The sequence below is a fragment of the Argentina anserina genome, chromosome 6 (assembly GCF_933775445.1).
Source record: "Argentina anserina chromosome 6, drPotAnse1.1, whole genome shotgun sequence".
In the NCBI taxonomy this organism is placed as follows: domain Eukaryota; kingdom Viridiplantae; phylum Streptophyta; class Magnoliopsida; order Rosales; family Rosaceae; genus Argentina; species Argentina anserina.
The window spans coordinates 25,330,204-25,356,618 of record NC_065877.1 but is presented as its reverse complement, the minus strand read 5'-3'; the positions used below and the strand labels follow the sequence as shown (position 1 = coordinate 25,356,618).

General features: G+C 37.8%; 2 protein-coding genes across 2 annotated transcripts; one reads left to right on the top strand and one right to left on the bottom strand.

Moving 5' to 3' along the window:
- Positions 1 to 4,563: 4,563 nt before the first annotated feature.
- On the bottom strand, positions 4,564 to 7,298 carry LOC126800794 (protein CHUP1, chloroplastic-like). The gene is made up of 5 exons (XM_050528210.1): positions 7,070 to 7,298; positions 6,444 to 6,682; positions 6,235 to 6,347; positions 4,812 to 5,573; positions 4,564 to 4,720 (listed from the first exon to the last, which is right to left on the bottom strand). The coding sequence occupies exons 2-5, from the start codon at positions 6,580 to 6,582 to the stop codon at positions 4,667 to 4,669; spliced, it is 1,068 nt and encodes a 355-aa protein (XP_050384167.1). The 5' UTR covers positions 6,583 to 6,682; positions 7,070 to 7,298; the 3' UTR covers positions 4,564 to 4,666.
- Positions 7,299 to 10,367: 3,069 nt separating this feature from the next.
- On the top strand, positions 10,368 to 16,741 carry LOC126800782 (uncharacterized). Its single transcript, XM_050528194.1, has 15 exons — positions 10,368 to 10,965; positions 11,080 to 11,135; positions 11,495 to 11,553; positions 11,710 to 11,781; positions 12,500 to 12,583; positions 12,999 to 13,106; positions 13,452 to 13,514; positions 13,834 to 13,914; positions 14,008 to 14,073; positions 14,630 to 14,785; positions 15,018 to 15,095; positions 15,274 to 15,312; positions 15,409 to 15,491; positions 15,691 to 15,763; positions 16,336 to 16,741. Exons 1-15 carry the CDS (start codon positions 10,400 to 10,402, stop codon positions 16,507 to 16,509), a joined length of 1,758 nt encoding a protein of 585 aa, XP_050384151.1. The 5' UTR covers positions 10,368 to 10,399; the 3' UTR covers positions 16,510 to 16,741.
- Positions 16,742 to 26,415: the final 9,674 nt, after the last annotated feature.

Here is a 26,415-nt window from a genome sequence, read left to right as displayed (position 1 = left end):
AGCTAAGGTCATCTCATACCTTACCTTCGATAGAGTCACTTCACCGCCATTGCGTCTCATTTGGACCTGTGGCATTGTGAAGTTCCAATCCCCAACACCAAAATATTTAAATCCTGAAAGATCAGCATTCTCAATTAAATGCTCATCTAGCAAAATAATTAATTCGTGACGTCAAAATGAAATCTCTTTAACACATTAGATTTCTTGCTCAGCCAAGAACAATGTGTAACTTCAATTGTCAAAGTCCGAAACAAAACGAGTTAGAACGTAACAACGACGTAATGTGAATCTCAGTTTAATAATTGTATCACCACCTTAAGGACGTATCACACACATCATCAATCCTAGGTAAATGATACATAGTCTTGATGGTCACCCTAATCATTCCCCTTTACTTCACACTCAACCGCATGAGACTTCTTTCTTATTCACGAATAACACCGGCACCACTCAAGCTGAGACACTAGGTTTGATGAACCCTAGGTCTAATATGTCATCTATCTGCTCTTTCAATTCTTTAAACTCGTTCTTTCCCAATCCCATAAGGCGCCTTTGTTACAGATGCTATACCAAGCACATCATCAATAAAGAATTCAACAACTCTCGAAGAAGGTAACTCGGTATCTCCTGAAACACCTCACTATACTCGAATAGTAGAACAATGTTTGTGATAGCTGCTTCTAGATCCACAAACTCCACATTTGCCAAGATTCTAGCTATCATGGCATTATCCGACACGAGGCACAGATACGAAACTCTGGTATCCTGGGTCTATGAAAGAACTCATCACGTCAACACAATCAATCACCGCGTACTGCGGCCTCAACCAATCAATTCCTCAGATCATATCATAGTGTGGTCCGGAATCACTATCAAATATGCAGAGTACTCTCTACTTCCAATCACAGTAGGACAAGCCGTTCATTGTCTCCAATTTCGAGGAACACTCCAAAAGCGAAGTGACACATAAAGAGTTTCCCATAGGCGTAGGAATCAATCCTAACCCCTCCAACTATCAATAAATGAATGTGGCTATCATCCTCTTCTCTAACTCAGAGTACTCAATCATCACCAAGTAAGTCCCAATACTCCGATCCAATGGTCCGCTACCATATGATCCAAGCGTCATGAAATGACAGCACTAGCAGCTCACTCATGTCTGTGATCGACCTCAACACACGACTATCGTCTCTAATGATAGCAACAAGATCAACTTGTCTTTCCAGTGGAGCAGCCTCCTAATAAAGGTTCTGTACATTGCGGACTCGGCCTGCAGCCCTAACTCGGCCTCGACCTCTCGTCCGTCCTCGGCCCTGTCCACGGCCATTTTCCAAATTCATCACCATTCAACAATTAACACTCAGTCATACATGTGAAGTCTCGAATTCGACAAAATAGATCCAACCAATATCAATCATGAAGTTTCAGAAGAAGGTGAATCATCGGAGTATCGTCACAATACTCTCTACAGGACCAAACCATAAGGTATGGCTCCTAACACTCTCGCGTACCCGACAACATATCTATACCGAGGAGCATGTGATGGGAGCCCGCCTGCAGTCGGATCATCGCTCCTGGATGGTATTGATAATCGCCAAATACGCACTTAGGCTCTGATACCAACTGTAACGACCCTAAAATTTCGAGCTTCAAAACTCAAAATCTTAGAATCGTTAAACACAAAAATAATCTCAATGAAATCGAAATCATTTTAATGTCGCAGCGGATCACATCTGAGTTTAAAATATAACTCAGTCAAGCCGATTATTACAAACCCAAATGATAATTCAACATATAACAAATGGAATTGTATAATCCTCACAACAACCTCACAAATAAAATCACACCAAATCTCACACACAATCCACGCTGGAACCTCACCACGACTGGATGCGATCGACTTCGAGTTTTCGGAGTCGTCACTCAATCACCACTACTCAGCACCTGCGGAAGTATTCCCTACACCATTGAAATTGGTGCACCGGGATTGCAACACAAACCCGGTAAGCTTTACAGCTCGTATGAGTAAAATATTAAGATAACTCAAGTCTCATAAAAGACACAACTCCACATCAACACAGTATAATGAAAAATCATGAGAAAACGAGCAACCCATCTGGTTACTCTAATACTTTCACAAAATGGTATCTAATGAGCGCTGGTACACATCCGTTACCCCTCACTTAGTATACCGCTGATGTTGGGCAACCACCCGCCACCCAACATCCAAAACAAGCTGAGTACCCATGATCAGATAACCACCCGTTACCTCATGCAGTACTATGGCAGACAGACTAGAGCTCTAACTGTATCGTAACTTTCGCCCGGCCAAAGGCTAGGTTCCGACTTGCCTCACATGTACAATAATCTCACATCATATTGTACCACACATCACGTCCGAAGACAAATCACAATATTTCACATTTTCCGAGATAAAATCATGTACAATAATCACTCATCATATTGTACGTTTTAAAACTTTCACAATATATCATAATAAAAATCATAACAGTATATTATATAGCAAACTATATATATTTGTATTTATTTACCATTTATACAATATATACATAGTCCACTATATCATATACATGTCATATTTCATAAACACCTGAAAAATTACGTACGATAATCTCACATCATATCGTACCATTAAAATCACACATGCACAATTTTTCTGTCACCGAAATGACTATTTTTAATGAATTAATAACAGTATGTAATTTAATGAACTATATATATATATGTATTTATTACCATTATACTATATATATACGTAGTCCACTAAGTTATATACATGTTGTAATTCATTAAATAAACACACTTGCAAAAATGTTGAATCACCGCGAGGGTAGATTCGTAATTCAGTGAGATTTTACTCACCTTATTGACTTGAGCGTAATCCCACAATTCGCGATGCTAATTCCTTTCCTCGATTTAACGATCACCTTAAAAGAATAAGAACAGAATTTAGAATCGTTTCGTAAACCTTTAAATGCCAAAACTGTAATATACGGTACTGTTCAGCAATTTTGGTTATACGAAGTTACTGTTCACTGTTCACTATTCACGGTTACTGTACAATACTCCATTAATACGTATTTCTGTACGTATAAATATTATATACGTATTTCTGTACGTATAAATATTAAATACGTATTTCCTGTACGTATAAATATTATATACGTATTTCTGTACGTATAAATATTAAATACGTATTTCCTGTACGTATAAATATTAAATACGTATTATCTGTACGTATAAATATTAATACGTATTTCTGTACGTATAATATTAATACGTATTTCTGTACGTATAAATATTAATACGTATTTCTGTACGTATAAATATTAAATACGTATTTCTGTACGTATAAATATTATATACGTATTTCTGTACGTATACGTACGATTTAATGTAAATACAATTTCAGTAAATAAAATTTACTAAATTACCCTTTTTACAATTTACTTTTTACATTTACTGAAAGTAAATTATAATTACATTTACCGAAGGTAAAAATTAATTACATTTACCGTAGTAATTAAAATTTACATTTACATTTACCATTACACAGTAAATTACCAAAATACCCTTTCAGTCAACTATTTACACCGCCTCACACGGCGGCGCGTGTGGCACACGCGCCACCTCCGGCCGGCCGCGCGTGGGGCCCACGCGCCGAGGCAAACCACGGTGCGTATCACGCCACCGCCGCCTCCAAACTTTCCCCCTCCTTCCCCTCTTCCTTCCTACGGTCCTAGGCCGCCTCCTACTCCTCCCACGCTCCTCCACGCGCCGCCTCTAGGCGGCGGTAACCCTTCCTCCTCACACACCTCCGATCTCCTCAATTCGATCCCAAAATTCATCACAATCACCATCCAACCATCAATAACAACAAATCATACCTTAATCGCAGTTAAAACCTCCGATTTGATGTCGGAAACGCTCGGATCGTAGGTGGACCTTCGATTCCTCGGGGAGGACTTGGGTGCCCCTGGGTCGATAGTGGAGGGCTCTAAGGGAGAGGATCGGCGTCGTGGAGCTCTCCCCCGTGCCCTTGCGTCGCCGAAGTGGTGCTCGATGGTGGCGCGATGCTTGCGGTCTCGGGTTGGAGCGCGGAGGTTAACGACATCGCGAGGAGACGCGTCGACCTCGGGGTCTGCAGAGAAGGGCCGTGCGGTGCTCCTGCGCTAGGCGGTGGAGGCCACGGTCGAATGGCGATGGAGATCGCCGGCGAGGTCAGTGAGGGAGAGAGAGCTCGGGGAGGGAGAAAATCGCGAGGGGGAGAGAGAGAAAAGGGAAAAGGGAGGCGGGGTGAAGGGTTTCCGAAAATGGAAACCCTAACCCTTCAGTTCTTTCCTTTTATACCCTTTTCCAAATCGGAAACTAACTTCCGTCGTTAATAACTTTTACGTACGACGTCCGATTCGAACGTGTCACATATCCACAAACTCGTATCGACGAGCTCTACAACTTTCGTGAAGGAAGTTTTCGCAACCGATCGACGGAATAAAAGTCGATATAAACGTTACTGAAATGTAACGTTTTTCAATTTAAACGTTCCGAGAACGTTTCCGTTTCTCGTTTACTAACGTCGCAACCAAATACGTTCATTCTAATAAAATTCAAAATTTTATAGAATTCCAAATCAAACTAACATTGTCTAAAATTTAGGGTTATTACATAAGCAGTCCCTCTCTTCTTTCAATGCTTCTACCTGTAAAAAAAACATACACAGTCATGATATGTCATTAAAAATAATGACCAAAGATAGGGAAAAACAATAGAACAGTTGATGTAATCTATACCTCTGGATCTTCCAGAATAGAATTTGCTAGGACTTGTGCGGATTCCAACCTCTGAGCCAAGTCAGAATTATGAAGTTGCAATTTCAAATTAGATGCTCGCAACTCTTCTGTCTCACCCTCCAAATCTGTTAGCCTTCTCAGCTTCAATTGAATCTCTGCATTGAAGGCAGCAGCTTCATTGTCTTGCAAATTTTCAACTCTTTTCTTAAGATTTAAGATCTGTTCTCTGTTGTGTTCAGCTTCAGATCTGAGTTTCTTTTTAAGTGTCCGAATTTTTGCCCGAGCAGCCTCAAGCTCAGCCACCACTTTTGCATGATCAGAAGCTTGCCCCTCTAGTCTACGGTTTTCTGCCTGTAAGGACTCAATCTTGAGACTGAAAAGTTGTCCCTCCATACTGCTTATCTTCAATCGATTTTGGAGCTCCAAAACAGCAGTCTCCTGCTCTTTAAGGCCATAATACTCTAGCAACTGGACCTCAAGATGCCGTTCCCTCTCTCGAAGTTTTCTAACCATGTCCCTGAGCTGTCTAATTTCTAGCTCATAGTCGTCGTTTTCTAAAGTTCTAAATGCCTTTGGAGTCTCCACATCTGACCTAGGAGCTTCAACGTTCTTCATTGGATGAAATGCGGCCAAGTCAAATTCCTTCACAAGATCATTAAACTCTGGCAAGAGCAAATTATCTTTAACTCCAATATGTTTACTGCTTGGAGAAATACTAGATGTACAACCATCAACACTAACGTTCGGCATGTATGTGTCTTCCTGATCATAAAGAAAAAAAATTAAAGAAATTAATGAATAATATTCAGTAGAAACATAATCATTGATTTGATTCTTCATACTAGGCTGTAAACTCATTCCTAGGCATCTGATAAGACATAATTTGGACTTTGAACATGAGTTATGCATATATTCCCTATTGTAATTGAGAAATGAAAAAAATATACATACAGAAATAGGAAATGAAAAGAATGTGTGATTAGTAATTACAAGATGTCAAAGTTCCTACAAAATTTGCACGCGGAAGATTTAAAATTTATTGCATGAAGGAGTTATGCACTTGCGATCAACACATCAACCTTCTTTGATTGGTTGCAACACCTATTAGGGGAAATCAGAGGGGAGGAGAAATTAAGAAAACACTAAATATTTGATTCTAGAACCGGAAGTGTAACACGATCAATAAGCAAAATGAGCTTTCCTAAATATTTGCTCTCTTCCTCTGTATATCTAAAACAAGATGCACCAACCAAACCCATCATTTTATTTTTGTTTGAATGAAGTTATAAAAGTCAGTTTATGTGTAACTACGAATTTCTTGTCCAGCTACACACTCGTTGTTCTGGTATAAACTTGAGTCATGAAAATTAAGCTAAGCATTTCAAGAATAAATCTGAGACTTGATGAATCAGCTAATACATACATGTTTTTCAGATGAAATCCTAGCCTTGGGAGAATTGTGTGCTTTCCTGGTGGTGATATTAAGGAGATCCTTCTGCAGAGGTCTTACTCCCTTATCAGCTTCACTTCCTTCACCTATAAACAAAAGACAACCAAAATGTTTGCGAAATAAAACTTAGATGATAAAAGGAGAGCTCAACTGAAATGGAACAAACTAAGGTGAAGACGAACCCGAGGAGCGTGGAGGAGGTTGAGAAGGCTTGATCCTTCTTGTTCTAAAACGAGAATAGAGAAATCCAGCAAAAGAGAGAGCCAAGGCCACCCCAAATTTCACTAGAAGAGGTTTTATATCCCTGTTCTTTACTGCCATTACTATTAAAAATCTCTAATTGAAACCAAACTCATTAACCCACAGAGAACAATTATGAGTCTTCTTCTTCATCATTCTCCATCTACATGACCACAAGGCACTAGCAGAAATATATCCCAAAATCAACGTCAGATTAACCTCAAAGAACCTAATAATTAGCAAAACCCATACATACTAAATCATAACCCAAGAAATCACCAACTTCATCATATCAAACAAAAAGGGAAAACAATAAGTAGCAAGACTGGTTTTGGTCAAATGTATATACCCAGAAACAGAATGAAATTCAAGAATCACAAAACCCAAAACCGATTGAGCCAAAAAAGATCAAGGAAATCATAAACAAGCAGAACCCATCACAAATTCCCAAGCTTTATACACACCCATAACATCTCATATGACCCTCACCTCAAGAGATTTAACAACAACATTCAAACATAAAACAGCAAACAAAGCAACACCCTTTCGAAATGAAACGAAAACTTACTATTTATTGAAAGGAGCGTTACCCAAATCAGTAACGATCAGAACTTTCAAAAGGGCACCAACAATTTGATTTGATCTGCTTGATGTCTGAAAATATATCAGTTGAGAACTTGAGGCTTTGTTTTGTCTCTTGGGGTGATGAAACAGTTGGTAAAAGGTAATGAACAAAAAACGTAGGCAGAGAAAGAAGCTTCCCCTTTATTTATTGCAATGTCCACAGACGTTGCCACTAATGTTTGTCTTATGTCATGGTGGATGGTGATGTTCAACTCAGAGAAGGAATGAGATTCTTGGTTCCAGGTGGACAAAACCAAGAGAGAAGAGAGAAGAGAGAAGCCTGAAATGGAAAGGTGATTGCTTGGTGTATTATATTTAGAGAAGACTTTGGTCTTCGAATTCAATGGAGGGCCTAGTTCAACGCTCCTCAACAGAGTCTTGTCTTTTATTGATTGCTCTTCCCTCCATTGATGAGTGAGAGGAGGAATTCGAATGAACTGGAATTTTCGAATGTACAAGAACAAAAACAAAACTATGGAAATCGGCATAACTACAAAACTATGGAAATTAGCATAACTTATTGTAGTGGTTTACTTTGTGATTGATTGAAGACCTAACAACCATTGATGTGCTTCCCTTTGTTTCAAAGCCAAAAGGCAAATAATACAATGACGCAACAACACCAACGAAGAAATTCGTCTCGAACCAATTACGGGTTTGCGTTTGGATTGTGTTTAGCAACTTTCGACAAAATAGGCAGCGGGCTTGTGTTTAATAACCAAACAAGAACATCTCGATATGGTTCGTTTCTTTACTCTAGTTCGACTATGTACTTAATTTCTAGTTTTGATATTGCTCGCTTCATTTCGAACTTTGAAATACCTAAATTAGAACACTGTCGACATATCATCATAACCGTGTCCCTAATTTAAACACGTACTAATGATTTCTCTTGTCCATGGAGATAAAGATGGAAGTGTTCGACACGCAACTAAGTTGTGTGTAAGTACCTTCGATTTAGAACTCGTGAAATGAATGCATAGTATTAGTACTGATGGTAGCTATGCGAGTTTGGTTGACTGAACGATCCTGGGTTCCTCCAACATTATTTGTACAGATGGTGATAGGTTTGCATTGAACTGGACGATTCTGGAGGTTTCAGTTTTATAAACAAAACACCAGTTCATTTCCACGTGCTTGGGAAACCAAACAAGTTATTAAAATACATCCAGCTACAGGATGCATGTATAATAAACTTTGTTCGTAGCTTCAAATTAATCCTCCAATGCTTCATTACATAGACCTTAATTATTGAAGCTAAATTGCATGCGTGTCATGGCAAATGCCACCTAATTTACCTCAAAGATATAATCTAACTTTTGCGGGTCTGATAAAACTTTTTATTGAACTAAACTAAGATCGGTCAAAGCTCAGGTGATGATGACCGAAGATTCAACTTTAAGATGATCAAGACTCTAACTTGTCATGGCACTTGGGTGAAAACATCCATTCACATATCATTGTCTTTCACTCAGGACTGCAACCTTGCTTCCTGCCATGAGTCATCAGCAACCTTTCGATCCCGTTTCTGCACTAATGTCAAAGTCTTTATTGTTAAAACCCTATATTTGAACTTCAGCGGGTGGCTAAAAGCCTAATATGGGGGAGTATCGTCTTTGTTGGTACACCACTTTCTATTATGTAGAACACTTGAAAGACAAGTTAGGTATGACAGTCCAGAGATTAAGAAGAGTCTTAAATAGATACCGAAGAGAGTTTGATATATTGATGCTGCTACAATCTTTCAAATGGTGTACTAGTACATATACGATGGAAAGTTTTCAAAAGTTAAGAGCACATAGTTCTCTCTGCATGAAGGTTTATGTGAGTAAAAACATCTGTATCATAGAAATAAAAATTTATTGCAACTTTTATTTTATTACACGTGCAAATTTGTCTAAGGATAGTACACTCAATTTGTATCTTTGAGATTATTTTTTTTTGGTCTGATTGTATCTTTGAGATCAAACACGTAAAAGTTGTAATTGTTTAATTCACCGGTACCTTTACTTACAACGTAGTGAGTTAGGTTAGGTCATCTTCAACCCACCCAAGTTAAGGACTAAAAGGTTCTCATTTTGCACTCTCAATCTCCAACCCCTTTAAGTTAAGAGCTAAAAGACATTAAGTGAGGGCTAAAATGCATTATTAAGGGCTATCATTTGTTTCGTCTTTTGAGTTGAGAGCAAATATCATTTGTTTATTTAATAGATTCCCACAATTTATCAACATCTAATTTCAATTTTAATTTTATTATTAATGTAATTAATTAATTTTTTGATGATTAATACAATAAATTTTTATTTTGATGATTCGTACAATTAATTTTATGTTTTGTTGATTGTACAATTAATTTTATTTATTTTTGATTAATATAATTAATTTTAATATGATGATTAGTACAATTATGTTTTGTTGATTAGTACAATTAATTTTAATGATTAATATAATTAATTTTAATTATGATGATAGATATAATTAATTTTAATTGTAAATTGGTTAATACAATAAAATATTAACTTTGAGGATTAAAATTAGAAATAAATTTAAAAAATAATCTATATTTATATATTTTAATGCGATAGTACAAATCTTTGTCTTTGAAAATGATTGATCATTCTTGTTTTCAAGTTATTCGACATAATAAGAAGTAGATGAATTTGTAATGTTATTACTTCATTCTTTTTTTATTTTATTAAATATATACTATCACGTCAAATATGATTGAATTAGAGAACTAAGAGACAATACTAATTTCAATTAATATATATAATAATAAAATGTAAAAACTAATTTTTTTAATTATGAAAATAATTTATTTATTTGAAATAAGAATCTAATATAAAATTATAACACTTAAACATATAATAACAACTTCAAATATTAAAATATAATTTATGATTAAAAATTTAGCCCTATAAATTAGAAACAGTTGATGTCACAGGTTAGGAATGACTTACGATAAGATAATAGGTCTATAATTTTAGTTTTATAATTATTTTAATTTTATAATTATTTTAGTATTTCCGGTTAAGAATGACTTACGATAAGATAATAGGTGTGAAAACTGCTAGATCATCTTTTTAAAAAATAAGTGACGGGTTGCAAAAGGAAAAAGAAGTAAAAACCCAGGATTTCAGGTGAAGCCTGTCCAAAACAAGTCCTCTGAACTTGGCGCGGGTTCTTATGTTGTTTTGGGTTTAGTATTTAGAGTCGCTCTTAAACCCTACAAACCCCTCTCTCTCTCTCTCTCAACCTTTGAGCTCTTCTGTTGATGCAATTTACAGACATGAGAGCTCTCCGAGCCATCTACACCCACCAACGCTTCCTCAAACCCATCTCCCTCCCAAACCCATCTCTCATTTCCTTCCAAGACCCCACCTTTTCCCGCCATTTCCACTCCTCCGAGGAGCCCCGCCGCGCCTGGTCCGTCTTCTCTCCCTCCCCAAAGGCCTCAATAAGAAGCGATGGGGGAGACTCAGAAAGCCAAGAGGAGATGAGTCCGGCGAGGTTGGTGAATGGGGTGAGTGAGATTGAGAAGGGTAAGAGTGACAGGAGTGTTGGGAAGGTCAAATCAGGAAGTGGGTCGGTGAAAAATGGCAAGGGGAAGGTGAAGACTAGTTGGGTTTGTGACGACTGTGGGGAGACCCATGGGCAGTGGTTGGGGAAGTGTAGGAGTTGTGAGCAGTTCAACACTTTGAAGCAGTTTTCGGAGAGAAGTGATGATGGGATTGGGGTCTCGGAGAAGGTGAGGTCTTGGTTGCCTAGAGGGGAGGTTCAGCCGGTGAGATTGAATGATGTCAACCGGGGGATTAGTTGGATGGATCGGCGCATTCCATTGTGAGTTTTGTAGCTGATTAGTTCATTTTTGGTTTTTGGAAGAATGTTTGGTTCCTGTTTGAGTTAGGAAATTGATTTTGATGATTGTGTGAATGTTTTTGTGGTTGTGGACAGGCATGGGACCTTTGGAAGTGAAGTTGCGACTGTGCTTGGTGGTGGTATTGTACCAGGTTGGATTGAATTATGACTCCTTTGTTCATTGATAACTATAATTCTTTTGGACTATGATGAATATGTTAGCCTCAGCAGTATGTTTAAGCTTTGTACTCTTAATCTTTTGCCTTCACACTTACCGAACATGTAAATTATTGAAGCATGCATGTTTTCCACTGAAGGGTAGAATGGAGAATTGTTAAACTTATACTTCTTATAAGAAATGTTGTGGTTATCAATCAACTAGTTAACGGCTCTGTCGTGTGTAAATAATTATTAACTCACCATTCAAAAAGGCAACTATATGAATCATTGCATCCTTGTAGCCTGTATGTGGATGGTCAGCTTCTAAATGTGCCTTGTATGCCTTTTGAAGGTTCATTGATTTTCATTGGCGGTGATCCTGGTGTTGGCAAGAGTACACTTGTATTGCAGGTACTGCAATTTGAGCATATAATGCTTTGTTTTACAGTTTTTCCAAAACACAGATATATGTCTTACTTATATCCTGCTTTCAATATTTTAGTTCCCATATTTACTTTTACTCTTTTGTTTTTTTTTTCTGCATCAAATTATACTATAAATTGCCAGATTGCTGCGCTTATAGCTGAAAGACAGGAGCTTGGTAAAGCATCCAGTGTTGTATATGTCTCCGGTGAAGAGGTCAGTGTTTTCCATGCCTGGTATTTGTATATAGTCATTCTGTTTAAAAGGTCACCTAAGGCAGTGTACTCCCTCTTCCACTATCTAGCTCTTGTATGCAATAGAAGTTTCTATCTTTGCTGAGCAACTGCATCATAGATTCAATTAGATTGTGTTCGTAGGATTCTCTTACATACTTTTTTTTTTTGGGAATAGATTGTCAACCCCCTATAAAATCAAATTTAAGTAATTACAGGTGTGGCTTGCCTGCAAGGGCCACATCAAGATTAAGCCATGCTAGTCTCCTAAAGCAACCTAAATGAAACTACCATAGAAATTAAACCAGAGAACCAACCAAGACAATGGAAGGGACAAAGAGAAAGAGCCTAATGTATTCACTAAAACCTGGAGCCATCCTACGCAGAGGTCTCCCCAGGTTCCAAGGCGCCAAGACCCATGGAACTGATAGAAGTGTTACCCTCCGCCACTTTTAATGTTGTTATATCAATTATTGTTTGCAGCTCATCAATAAGCATTAAGGTAACTAAACACTAATTTCATTTCATTAAGTAGCAAACTCATTTAGATTGAAAATGTGGCCGAATGACATCAGTTGTGGAGCTGAAGTAGAATTCGGTGGTCAACAAGCCTACAGAATCTCTAGTTCACCGGGCTATGACACATGATTAGAAATCATAATTATATATATATAATTAAATACATTTCTGTGTTCTGGCAGAGTATTGAGCAAATTGGGAGCAGAGCTGACCGTATGGGGATTGAAGCAGATGATCTTTTCCTGTACTCAAGTACTGATATTGAGGTGTGTAGCTCATGGTTGAAGATGACTGAATTTTTTCTTGCCGTTTACAATATTCTGATAAATTGATTAGTCTTGACAGATTTTCTGGACTTTTTTTTTGTGAACACCATCCTGAATTTCTTTGGGCTACTTTGGAACTTTCATTTTTTAATTCTATCCATTGATCTTAATCAGTCTATGCACTTTTGATCCAAATTCTACTTTTCTATGCAATGTCTAACTCTAGTCGAGTGGTGCAGTACCTACCCATTTCCGTGACTTTCTTACTGTAATTTTATTTAAAGTATCTCAAACATATGTGTATATCCACATTCTGTGCTTATTGTATCATCACTGAGGTATGCATGTTACTTGTCCTAGTCTGGAATATTCTGAAAAAAAATCTTGGACGATTGATTATCTTGCTTTTCCTCAGGATATATTCAAGAAAATTCAGTCCATAGCTCCACAGGCTCTAATTGTTGATTCCATTCAAACAGTTTACCTTGAAGGAGTGGCAGGAAGCTCTGGAAGCATTGGTCAGGTTAAACTTATTACTTGAACATACCTAGATATGATAAATTCTGGAGTTCTGACGTTCATTGGTTGCCTTTGGCTATTACACTTTCCGAAACCAAAGTTTGTGTTGTTTGAATTGATCTATACTTGAATAACTTGCTTGCTTTTGTCAATGTTTGTATTGCATCTGAACCACCCCCCCCCCCCCCCCCTCCAACCTTGTGACTATCAGGGTCTTGACTGTGAGACACTTTTATCAGTTTATGTAGTTGTGTATCACTCAAACTTCAAATCACTAAGTACACTTTTTAATACCATATGATGGCTTCAGGATCAAGTGCTTACTCCTGGAAATTCTATTATGTGGCAGGTGAAGGAATGTACCTCAGCCTTGCTGGCTTTTGCAAAGAGGACTAACATTCCTGTTTTTTTGGTGAGTTGCCCACACTTTGATTTACTCATTTCCTTTCATTATAACACAAAGGCTTCTTATTCCATGGAATTATAACAAGAACAAAGAGACACTCTTCACTCTTTCAGATACTAGGTAACGACATATTACATGTGTATTCTCATTCTCTCAATGTTCAATACCAGGGAATTTCATCTCTTAAGTTCTATGTGTATTAGTTACAGACTCCTTGTTTATTCTTTCTCTTTATTTTTAGTTTATAGAACACTTTCAATGGGTTGTAACCAAGTCACAGTCTCACGGTGTTTTATCCTTGCTCTTTGTTGTTTGTACATCTCAGATTGGGCATGTAAACAAATCTGGGGAGATTGCTGGACCTCGTGTTTTGGAGCATATTGTTGATGTCGTGCTGTATATGGAAGTTAGTACCTTGTCACATTGGGCTTACTTGACTGTTGGTAACCTTTTGAGTCTATCCATTCTAAATCTTTAGATCACTGATATCACTACTCAGGGGGAGAAGCACTCATCCTATCGTTTGCTTCGATCTGTGAAGAATCGTTTTGGATCCACTGATGAGGTACAATGGTAGTGCAGCTGTAGCTTTCTTCATCCGTTCATAAATATTAAGAGATAAACAGGCTAATTTTCTTTTGGTGTCATTAACGTTTGTTTCTAGGATTTCGAAAAAAAAAAATTGTGCTCCTTGGATACTTTTTAAACTGTCAAAGTGTATTCTCAACTTTCTTACTTCCAACTATAATTTCTTGTAGGAGAACCTTTTTTTTTTTTGAAAAAGGTGAATTCATTCTGAATATTTTCAGTTGCATGAAAAACTAGTTGTATGATTTCATGTTTTTGTTAAGGGGTGCGGATGTCCTGGGTCCATTTTTTAGTATTTAAGTGAACTGTTGCTGTTCAGGTCATTGTACCTTGCTACAAGCAGTTTCATATTGCTTATGCATTTTAGAGAACTTAAAATGGGTTTAAGGTTGATGGGTGTTGGTTTGTGGTCTTTCTGGGCATAATTTCTTCAGATTAACCACCTCACATTTTATTTGTTGAATTTTATTTTTAAGAAAGTATTCTTCTCTTAGTCTGTAACTGATAGGACTTGATTTTGGTCCTTGTCTCAGCTTGGGGTATTTGAAATGTCACAATCAGGATTACAAGCTGTTTCAAATCCCGGTGCGATGTTTCTAGGAGAACAGGTTTCAGATTCAGAGTATTTGGCTGGTGTAGCTGTTGCTGTAATAATGGATGGATCTCGAAGTTTTCTCATTGAGATTCAGGTCTCTTCTCCACTACCTATTACATGTGTTGTTTTTCTATGAAGTCAATTCACACGTTGAAATTCACTTTGTCAGCTTGATCAGAGTTAAAATAGTTCTGTTAACCTGATGATAATTGTCAATTGTGCGACTATTTTTGTTTCATCCACGTGTATGGCTCGTAATTGCCTTTTGTAATATATCATTTGTTACCTGATTGGATTTTTTTCTTTTGCTCCCAACTTCGATGTAGGCATTATGTGTAACAGGTCAAACAGTTTTACAGCATGTAAATGGAATTCAAGCTAGTAGAGCTTCCATGATTATTTCAGTGAGTAAATATCTTTTCTGTACAGGTTGTGGATTTTGCATGTATCATGTCATATACGGACTCTCCTTTCTGTTGCTATGTTGAACAAATCGTGAATCATTGCTATCATACTTCATGCATCTAAACTTATAGACATTGTGATTAGAGGCTACTTTCATCCTAATGTCTCTTATTTCAGGTGCTTGCAAAGCAAGCTGGTCTAAAGCTCCAGGAGAATGTACGTAGTAGCTTAAAATCATGTTTTTGCTTTTATCGTAGATTAAGTTTCTGTTCTTTTTGCTTTCGTTTAATCGAAATGCTTCTACTGTATTAGGCCATCTTCTTAAATGTTGTTAGTGGGTTGACACTGAAAGAAACTGCTGGTGATCTTGCAGTAGCCGCAGCAATTTGCAGCAGGCATGTATCATCACTTTTCTATATTTGGCATTAGATCTACTACATTAGTTTTGTTTCTGGGATCAATGTTCTGTCACGTGTTCAAAGAACAAGAAAAGGGAACTTCAAATTTGTTTTCTTTATTTTGTCTGCACTACCTAGAGCAATTTATTTCAAGGCTTATTTTCATATGCATACACCTACTTCTTGTTTTCTTCAGTTTCTTGGAGTCCCCTATACCCAATAGCACTGCATTCATTGGTGAAATTGGACTATGTGGTGAACTTCGCCTGGTAAGCTTATTATTTCAGTCTTATTTCAGCATCTAATCTTATGTCAGCATTGTTTATGCATTTTATGTAAGAAACCCTTAGTCTGAGTACCCCTCCGTAACAGTAGTGAGCATACCACTGGATTCTAAATAGTGAATTTTTCAATCGACTTATGAGAAGGTGGATCTGATATATAATATATTAAATTTGAATATCACTGGCTACTAATCAGGTTGGCTTAATACGATATCTCACTCTTAGAGGTGGAATCTGAGTGGTGCTTGCCCAACCTTCCAAACTTAGATTCTTTACCTTTTTAAATTCAACGTGGACGGAACTTATACCATTATCACTATATATTAATTAGGTGGTCATTATAAAATATTGGAGCCAAGTGAAGTTATATTTTCATGTATTACCTCTAAACAACATTGAATGTGACTTACTGTGTTCACTTTAATTCACTTATAACTTATAAGCTTATAATTATTAGTGTTCCTTAGTTAAAGGGATAACTTACTGTGTTGCATTCAAAACTGTTTTCCCATTTTTTTCAGGAATGAATTTTGACTATGGTTACCTTGTTATGACAGGTTTCTGCAATGGATAAAAGGATACATACATTGGCAAAACTGGGTTACAAGACATGCATTGTACCAAAGTTAGCTGAAGAATCTCTAAAAGGAACTCCAGGTTTCGAGTTTATCAAAATCATAGGCTGCGAGAATCTGAAAGAGGTTATCAAAAATATGTTCAGATCAAACTGAAGTGGAGCACATGATTCAACTTTGTGCATAAATTGTAGATAGTTCTGTCTTAGTTTTAGTGTTACGGGAAATGGTGTAAAAATGCAAGTCATATGTACTTGATAGTCACCCATGGCAGTAAGTGAGCGACTGCCTCAATTTTGGATGCATCAGGCAGAATGTAATTACTGTGCCCCTGGCCTCACATTGCTGAGAACAAACAAATCTAACAACTTCAAAGACAAAAGTGCAATGGTTGCTTCTCTCATGGACTAGTATTTGGTTCTTTATTGACAGCCACTGAATTTGGTTACTGCAGTTTCTGTGCTTGAATCTTGCTCTATGTACCAATCAATTAATCAAAAGCACATCAGATCAAAATGCATACTGTTCCTGCTTATTCCTCCTGTGTTCGTAGCCATTGCTTTTGCAGGGTCTTGGCACGAAAAAAGCTTTTTATGTTCCCGGCTGTTTAGGATTTCGGGAATCGAAGATCCTAAAGTCTATATGTGATGATTTTGGTATGAAAGAGAATTGCTGCTCTATTACAATTGTTTTTTTAAGGGATATTATTCCAACCTAACCATTTTCTTTAGATGTCGAGGTTCAATGCAGAATACCAATTGGGAGTCAGTACCAGAATTCCAGAAATGAGAACCAAAAATGAAGTCTGAAAAATTAGAAAGAAACTTGATATGGATTTCTTGTTGAAATATGTCTAAGGTAAGAGTTTTATCACCTCTGATAACAATATTTAGAGTTTTGGACAGTATCAAGTTAAACTTCTAAATCACTGATAGGGGACCTACTGTTTTTATTTGGAACTAATAATCGTTTATTAAGTTTTTTTTTTGAACTGATAATTCATTCAATAAGGCAAACACAAGGCAAGAATGTCATTACATAATCACTTGCTATCACCTATTTTAAGATAGACAGAGCTTTCTAGTACATGTACCATATTAATATATATGATAGACCAACTATCTAAATACTTCCGCACGATGCAAGGAAAAGAATACATACAACATGACAAGCATGGTTTCGGTAACAACCAAAACAAAAGCAAACTAAAATCCATACAAGAAAATATAAAAAAATGAAAAGATAGACGTCAGGATGAGCTTGACATATGGTTAGGATAAAACCTAACTTACTGTCAGGACAAGCCCGACTACACGCCCAAATAGTAGGAGCCCCATGACCGAATGTAACCCAACCAGCCCAGAAACTAGTCATCTCCATCCCAAAGAAGAGATCGCCGCCGATGCAAGGACCACAACATCACCACTGCAAAATCACCCGAAGAGCCACCGGCAAAACCTGTACATCAGCTGAAAAACCACAGAGAGTATGTCACCAATGCGCACAGACCACCAACGCCTCCAAAACCAACTTTGCCAACGGGATCTCACAGACCTAGCAAAAATATCAACCTCAATCTCCAAGAGCATCATACTAGAATTGAACCAACCAGGTACAATATCTCAAAAACATCCACCAAGAGCCAAGGCAAGAGATCACATCTGGCAGCAACACAATAGAGGTAGAGATAGAATCTCTACCAGTGTTGGTCGCTGCCATATTGAAAGAGGAGAGAGCGGCTAGGGGTTTTTTTTCGCTTATTAAGTAATTTGTGTAGTTACTCCATCTTTTAATGATTTTTCAAAAATTATTAGAGAAAAAACTCACATTATGGGTGTCATAGAGTGAAGTAATCTGAATACATGTGGAATGATGCATGTATTTTTCTTGATTTTTTCTTCTTTGTGTTTTACATGATTCTAATTATATATATAGAAGAACTTAGATGTACAGGTATTTTTTTTCTCTAAAAAAAAGATATAAAGGCAATTCTTTTTAGAAATTAATTGGACATATATTTAAGTAATTAGGTGATATAATAAGTACACACAACTTAGGCGAAAGACGGGACACAATGGGTAAATAGGCCAATTTGTGCCCATTTCAATTCCTTTTTTCCGTTTCAATGATCATCAAGGATAAGACATTTTACCCTTATTTATGTACAACCACTCCCCAGTTGTCGTACTCTCTTTTCAGATCTAGTGAGACCCTCTCTCTCTGTCTCTCTCGTCTAAATATCCACGCCACCCCCATTACCTCAACGACACCGCCTCTGTCTCGACACCGCCCCCACAGCTAGGGCTGTCAATGGGTCGTGTCGGGTTGGGTTCGTGTTGGATCAAGGTGTCTCGTGTGTCATAAAATGTAATCCAAACCCAATCCATTTAATAATCGTGTCAAAAATTTAAACTCAAATCAAACCTATTTACTAAACGGGTTACCCATTTCCAACCTGTTTAACCCAGTTAATAAATATACATTGTCGTTTTAGATAAGATAAGATAATTAAATGATGGAAGAATCAAACAAAAAAATTCAATGTATTACCCAAAATTCTAGTTCAAAATGAGAAAAAGACTTACTAAACTTTTATATACATATAATCTTTTCATCTCCAATAGCTTGTGACACGTATTTTATATAGAATTTAATAGGACTCTTTTATTAAACATGTCATGTGGGTTCATTTCGTGTTAGCGGGTTACTCATTGTTGACCCGTTTATTAAAGGGGTCATGGCGGGTTGACCCGTCGTTGACCTTTTTTTTTATTGTGTGGGTTGACCCGCCGACGACGCATATGCCTTGACTCTAATATAAGTTAATGACAACGCCACCTCTGGGAGGAATGGGAGAAGCTGAGGTTTGATTCGCTTTGTGTTAACTCCTACACACCATCGTTGCGGCCGCTGGAGGTTCCGCTGCTGTATTTGAGCTTTTTAGCGAGGATGTCGGCTGTGGTGGGGTGATTTTTTAGGATGATGAAACCGGCGAAGAAAGAGAGCAAGAGGGCGGCGAAGCTCCAGCAAGCCAAGGAGCAGTTCAAGAAGCAGAGGAAAGAGGAGCTAGAAAGGATGAGGAGTGAGAGAGAGATGATTGATCGGGTGATGAAGGCGCAGAAGAATGAGGAGGAGAGGGGAATGAGGAGAGAAGTAAGGCAAAAGAAGCACGACGAGTCATTGAGGGAGGCTCGCCATTGTAATGACCCGATTTTTCGGAGTCAAGTAATTTGAAATTTTAGAAATTATTAGAGTTTGTAAAATTTATTAAACTACATTTGGTTGCTTTGCGACGTTGTAAAACGAAAACGAAAACGTTATCGGAACTTTTATTGAGAAAAATGTTACGTTTCCGCAACGTGAGAATCGATTTTTACTTCGTCGCTTGTTTGTGAAAACTTCCTTCACGAAAGTTGTAGAGCTCGTCGATACGAGTTCGTGGACATGTCACGCGTTCTAATCGGACGTCGTACGTGAAAGTTATTAATGACGGAAGTTAGTTTCCGATTTGGAAAAGGGTATAAAAGGGAATTTAATGAAGCTAGGGTTTCCATTTTCGGAAACCCTCACCCCGCCTCCCTCTCCCATTTCTCTCTCTTCTCTCAGAAACTTCGTCGGCGATCTCGCCGACTAGCCCGCCGTGGCCCTCACTGCCTAGCCCAGAAGAGTCGCCCGGCCTTCCGCATCCAACCCCGAGCTCGACGCACCTCGCCTCGCCGCCGTGACCTCCCGCGCGACATATCGAAGATCGGAGACTACCTCCGCCGTTCGAGCACTTCTCCGACGAAGCCAGGGCTCAACGCAAGCGCTTCTCCACCGCTCTTCATCCTCGGTGCCACCTGCGATCGGAGAGGGAACTCGAGATCGTGCCGCTCCTCACCGCGAATCAAGCCCGGCCGGTTCAAGCTCTCCGACAAGCACCGGTGCTTCCAAGGCGTGAATTAGGTGAGGATTTGATTTAATTGGTTGTGGTAATTGTTGTTTGTGGTTTTGTGTTTGAAATGGAGTGATTTTGGGGAAGATTCGGAGGAGGAGATTGAGGAGATACCGCCTCCTAGGGCGGCGTGTGTGGGAGCGTGAGGGAGGCAGGAGGCGGCGTGAGGCCGTATGAGGAAGAGGGGAGGGAGAGAAGAGGATTTGGGGAGGCGGTGGCGTGCTACGCGCCAGTTTTAGAATCGGCGTGTGGGCCCCACGCGCTACCACAGTGAGTGGCGCGTGAGCACCACGCGCGGTCGCTGGAGGTGGCGCGTGTACCCCACGCACCGCCACGTGCGGCTGCGCGTGAACAGTGATTTCAAAACAGTAATTTTGTACAAATTTATTTTTACGTACGGTGGATGTAAAAAGTGATTTACGTACAGTAAATGTAAATTTATTTTACGTACGGTAAATGTAAAAGTAATTACAGAAGTGTAAATCAGTAATTATTATTTACTGAGACAATATTTACAATTGAATAGTACATGGAGGTACATAAATACGTAAATACTACGTACTTGTACAACAATATGTAAATAGTATGTACTCGTACAAAAATATGTAATTAATATGCATTTGTACAGTTATACGTGAATAGTGATCATGTGAACAGTAATTTCGTAAAAACCAGAAATTTGCTTGAGAGTAAAATATTATTACCGTTTCGGCATTTATGGTTTTACGTAACGATTCTAAATTCACTTCTTATCTATTTTAGGTGATCGACGCATCACGTAAATGAATTCACTTTCAGATTCGTGGAAATTACGCTCGAGATTATAAGGTGAGTAAAATCTCACAATGACGAATCTACCATTGCGGAGATTCATGTTTACGCTTAATTAAAATGAATGAACTATGATATGTATAAGATATAGTGGATTGTGTATGTGTATAATTGGTAAAATAGGTACATATATACGATTTGCTATATTATATACTTTCATAAATTTCGTTTGCGAATAAGTTCATTTGGTGTTGAGATTTATTTATTGAGCATGTTGATTCAATTTGTACAAAATAATGTGATGATTATTGTACGTGGTTTTAACATTGAGTTTTGCTAAAACGTTATTGTCTTCGGACGTGTTTATGTCTTCGGACGTGTTTTTCTGTCTTCGGACGTGTTGGCATGTCGGAACCTAGCCTTGGCCGGGCGAAAGTTACGATGCAGTTAAAGCTCTAGTCTGTCTGCCGGGGTACTGCATAAGAGGTAACATATGGGTTATCGGCTTATGAGTACCCATATTTTGGATATTGGGTAGCAGGTGGTTGCCCAATGTCAGCGGCGTACTATCATGAAGAGTGACAGAAGTATACCAGCGCTCATGAGTACTCGTATTATAAATGCATTTGGGTAAACATAGGGGGTGCCCAATTTCTCATGAACATATACATTTTCATTTTATTAGACAACCAGATGGGTCGTCTAATGACTCATGAGTGCATTTATGATTGATGTTTTGTGGAGTTTCGTATATATTTTTATGCGAGTTATATTGATGTTTTACTCATACGAGCTGCAAAGCTTACCGGGTTTGTGTTTACAATCCCGGTGCACCTATTCGATGGTGTAGGGGATAACTCCGCATGTGTGGATTAGCGGAGATCGACAGACAACTCTGAAGACTTGAAGTTGTTATTTTATCATATCTTGTGGTGAGGTTTTGTGAGGATTTTTATATTTCCATTTGATATAATGTTGAATTATAAATTTGGTTTGTAATAATCATTTTGACTGAGTTGTACTATGATCTCAGAAATGATCCGCTGTAACATTAAAATGATTTCGATTTATTGAGATTGTTTTACAATTTTCATGACTTCATAATTTGAGTTTTCATACTCGAAATTTTGGGGTCGTGACAGCCATAATTACTTGGACATGGCCAATGTGTGGGACAATTTGGCTCAAAACTTGAATGTGACCACCACGCTTGGGTTGGTGTTCTTCTATATATATATATATATATATTACATGACTATGTTTCTGAGTTATATGAGGCAGAAGAAGGATTACCAAGACAGGTTAAAGATTGAGCAGGCGGAGGAGAGGAAGAAGAGGAGGGATTTAGAGTATGAAGATGGCAATGTAGTTTATGAAGCCTGGGGCTCGTGTGAGACGAGCTCATAATAAGAGAATGCTGCAGTATTTAGAGAGAGGTGTGGATGTCAAGTTTACAGATGTGGCGGGGCTTGGGAAGATTAGGCTTGAGGTTGAGGAGATTGTCAAATTCTTCACTCATGGAGAAATGTATAGAAGAAGAGGTGTTAAAATTTCGGGTTGGTTTTTGCTGCAATGCTGCTCTATTATTGACTTTAAGAGATAATTTTTTGTCATGAATGAAGTGTCTATGCTTGATTCTTGTGAAAGTAAATTGATTGTTCTATTTAGCAAAACAATGAACAGTTGTGCTTACTTGCATACAACGATTGGATTCAATGTCGAAACAATGCAATACAACAACATCACTACATTTATGGGATTAGTAACATCACTAACATGATTACTCAGGTTAGTAACGTGATTACTCAGGTCAGTAACGTGATTACTGCGAGTTAATAACGTGATTACTGGGGGTCCGTAATTTATTATTGGGGGTTACTAGGTGTCAGTAATTTGTTATTAGGGGTTACTGGGTGTCAGTAATTTGTTTACTAGGTGTCAATAATTTATTATTGTGTGTTACTGGGTTTCAGTAATGTTTTCGGCGAATAGTGGCTAGAATCCGGCAATCGGTGAACAGATTTCGGTGATCAGAGCTCGGAGTCCGGCAACGTGATCTCTCTCATCAACTTTCTTTTTTTCTATAAGTGTTTAGATAGATTAGGGTAAAATAGTCTTAAAATATACAAAACAATAGTTTTTGTACTAATTGGGCAAATGTTTGATTACTTTTTGTTGAAATTGACACATTTTAGAATTTGTCATTGAAATTGACAAGAGGGTGTCAAATTTGTACTAAATTAACATTTTTCCTTCTAATTAAGCCGACCACATGGAAGAAATAGGTGAATATCTTCACTTCTTATAAAACATGTTTTAGAGGTAAATTCTTATTAAACATGTTCGGATAAAACCTATTGGCACAAAATTGTGAACTGAGGAAAGAGTATTACTTTATGCTAAAAGAGCCAAATAGACACTAGTCAGTCTTCGATAAATATGTGAAAAGAGGAAACTGCATACCACTCCAAGTCTAACATGGTTTGCCCCCTCTAAGAATAAGTAAACATATTCTTAGGGAAGCAAATTATGTTGCCAATGCAACTGCTAATCTTGGACATTCCTCCCCAAATTTTTAGATAAAGGAAGTAACAAGAGAGGCGTTGAGAACCCTACTCTTTGATATCATAAACATGGGATGCCCTATAGTCTTCGGACACACTCGTGCAAATGCGTCGAATGTGTGAAAACACAAATCGCATTTGTTTTTGGTTACAAAGGGGACCTAAAAGGCTTAGAAACAAAAAACACAGAGACTAAATATTAAAGTAGGCTCATGTGCGCCTACATCTAGCAACATTGGCCATATCGTCCAAGAAAGCATGCGCAGCATGTGCAAGAGGATCAACAAACTCAATCAGCCCAAACTCATGAGAAATACTCTGTTTGGCCAAGGCATCAGCAACCATGTTACATTCTCTAAAAATATGAGAGAGTTACACATTCTGTAGTTTGGAAATCATAGAAGCACAACTAGCAAGCATGGACCCAAAAAGATGCATAGAAGTGTTATCCATTTGCATAAGTTGGATAAGAATAGTAGAGTCAGACTCAATTTCAACATTTCAACTGTAATGTTTGACAATGAGTTTCAGACAAAAAAATAAGCCCAAAGCCTCAGCATCCAAAATCTCCCCAATCCCCAAGTTCATTTGAAAATCATGAATCTAATGCCCATGCTGATCTCTAATCACCCCCTCCAACACCAATTTTCCAGAGTTAGAAATTCTAGTGCCATCAAAATTCAACTTATACCAACCAGCAGGAGGCCTAGACCAGGAAGACATAATATAACTATAAAAAGAACTCACTTTAGCCTTGCTTAGAGAGCAGCTCCACTCTTCAGCATAATCCCAGATGAGCAGTGTAAACATGCATGGTAAATGAGGTATCAAAAACACACTTGTTTCTCCACTTCCATATAAACCAGCAAACAAAGACAAAAATATTGCACCACCGAATGTTATTCTTGATTTTAAAATGGTAGTGAAGCTGAGCCACCAACCAACCTTCCAATCAAGAGAAAATAAATTAGCAATTGAAACGAGGGGACTCATACCATTCCAAATAGCCTTAGATCTGCAATAATCTCTAAAAATGTGAAGGAGTCTTTCATCTGCAGAGTTACAAATAAGACAGGTAACACTTGTAGTAAACCTTATTCTAGCTCTTTGAACATTAGTTAGAATTTTCTTGTGAATCAGACCAAAGAAAAGTTTTCAGCTTGGGAGGACAACTCACATTCCAAACAAGTTTCCACATAGGGTTTTGAGCGCCATTTATCTCAAAAAGAGAGTTGTAAGCAGACTTGATAGAGAAACAGCCATTAGAAGTAGACCCTTAAATAAGTCGGTCAACAGCATCATCACAAAAACCAGTTGGAACATTAACAATTTGAAGAACAACATAAAAATGCAGCACATAGTTTAAAAGCTGAATATTTCACTCATAATCACACCAGAAGTCACAAACCAGAGTATTATGATCAATATGAGCATAAGAAAGAGCACAATCAATAAGAGGTAGAGAACCAACCCACACATCATGCCAGAAATTATACTTTTTACCATTCCTCAGTCTCTACTTAAAATTTTTCCTAGATAAATAGGCACCATGAGAAATACTTCTCCAAACTGAAGAGCAATCAGAAGGAGCACAAAAATCATGATCAGTGATGTCCATATCCTTCAAATATTTCTTCTAAAACATATTAGCCCACAGACCAACATCCTTTTGTAGAAATCTCCAATTAACCTTAATCAACATGACTTGATTCATCTAAGAAGTTTTCTTAATACCAAGACCCCCAATGGACTTAGGTTTATAAACAATATCCCAAATGACTAAGTGAACCTTCTTCTTAGCCTCAGTGTCCCCCCATAGGAAATCTCGATTTAACTTATCAATCTTCTCACAAAAACTGATGGGAAATCTAGTAGTCTGCATGACATAAATGGGAAATGGCAGAAGTAACATATTGGATCAAAGTGAGTCTACCAGTAAGGCTGAGAGTGTTACTTTTCCAACTAGCTAATCTACCTTGAGTTTTATCAAACAAACCATCATAAGTATGCTTGTTGATTCGAGAATGAACTAAAACCATACCAAGATACTTTTCCAAATCAGCAGTCAAGGGGAACCCACAAGTCCTACTAATATCATTAGCAAGCCTTTTATCAGTGTTGGGAGAGTAATATATAAGATATTTCTCATAACTAACAGCTTGGCCAGACAAAGAGCAGAAGGTATCAAGAATGCCCTTTAAAACAGAAGCTTGTCTAGAGGAAGCCTCAGCAAACGACATCAATCATCTGCAAAAAGAGATGAGAAATTATCGGCCCAGATTGAGAAGGTTTAACAGTTTTCCAACTCCTAAAATCAACAGCATACTTAATTAGGTGAGATAATTTCTCCATGCACAACACAAAAAGGTAGGGAGAGAGAGGATCCTCCTACCTAATTCCTCTTCGAGCCTTAAAAGAGTCAGTAAGTTCACCATTAAAGCAGATTTGAAAACTAGTAGAGGAAACACAACTCATGATCAATTTGATTAGCATATAGGGAAGCTTAATTTCACAAAGCACCTGTTCAATAAAACTCCAACTAAGTCTATCATAAATAAGCTTTAGATAAGTCCACCTTTGAAGCTAAGAAACCCGTAATTCCCTTAGACTTCTTGAACTTGAATAACATCTCTTAAGCTATCATGACATTATCTGAATTGTGTCTTGCAGGGACATAACTAACATGGTTAGGACTTATAAGCTTCATCATAAGAGGTCTCAACTTTGCTACAATGAGTTTAGAGATGACCTTATAGATGGTGGAAGAAAGACTAATTGGGCTTAAATTAACCA

What these genes read in the sequence shown, in the direction of transcription:
- LOC126800782 (XM_050528194.1), top strand. Translation starts at nt 10,400, where the DNA reads ATGCAATTTACAGACATGAGAGCTCTCCGAGCCATCTACACCCACCAA. An exon ending in CTAACATTCCTGTTTTTTTG is followed by an intron (nt 13,515 to 13,833) that starts GTGAGTTGCCCA and finishes TGTACATCTCAG; the next exon opens with ATTGGGCATGTAAACAAATC. An exon ending in GTTTTGGATCCACTGATGAG is followed by an intron (nt 14,074 to 14,629) that starts GTACAATGGTAG and finishes TCCTTGTCTCAG; the next exon opens with CTTGGGGTATTTGAAATGTC.
- LOC126800794 (XM_050528210.1), bottom strand. Translation starts at nt 6,582, where the DNA reads ATGGCAGTAAAGAACAGGGATATAAAACCTCTTCTAGTGAAATTTGGG. An exon ending in GGATTTCATCTGAAAAACAT is followed by an intron (nt 5,574 to 6,234) that starts GTATGTATTAGC and finishes CTTTATGATCAG; the next exon opens with GAAGACACATACATGCCGAA. An exon ending in CTATTCTGGAAGATCCAGAG is followed by an intron (nt 4,721 to 4,811) that starts GTATAGATTACA and finishes TTTTTTTTACAG; the next exon opens with GTAGAAGCATTGAAAGAAGA.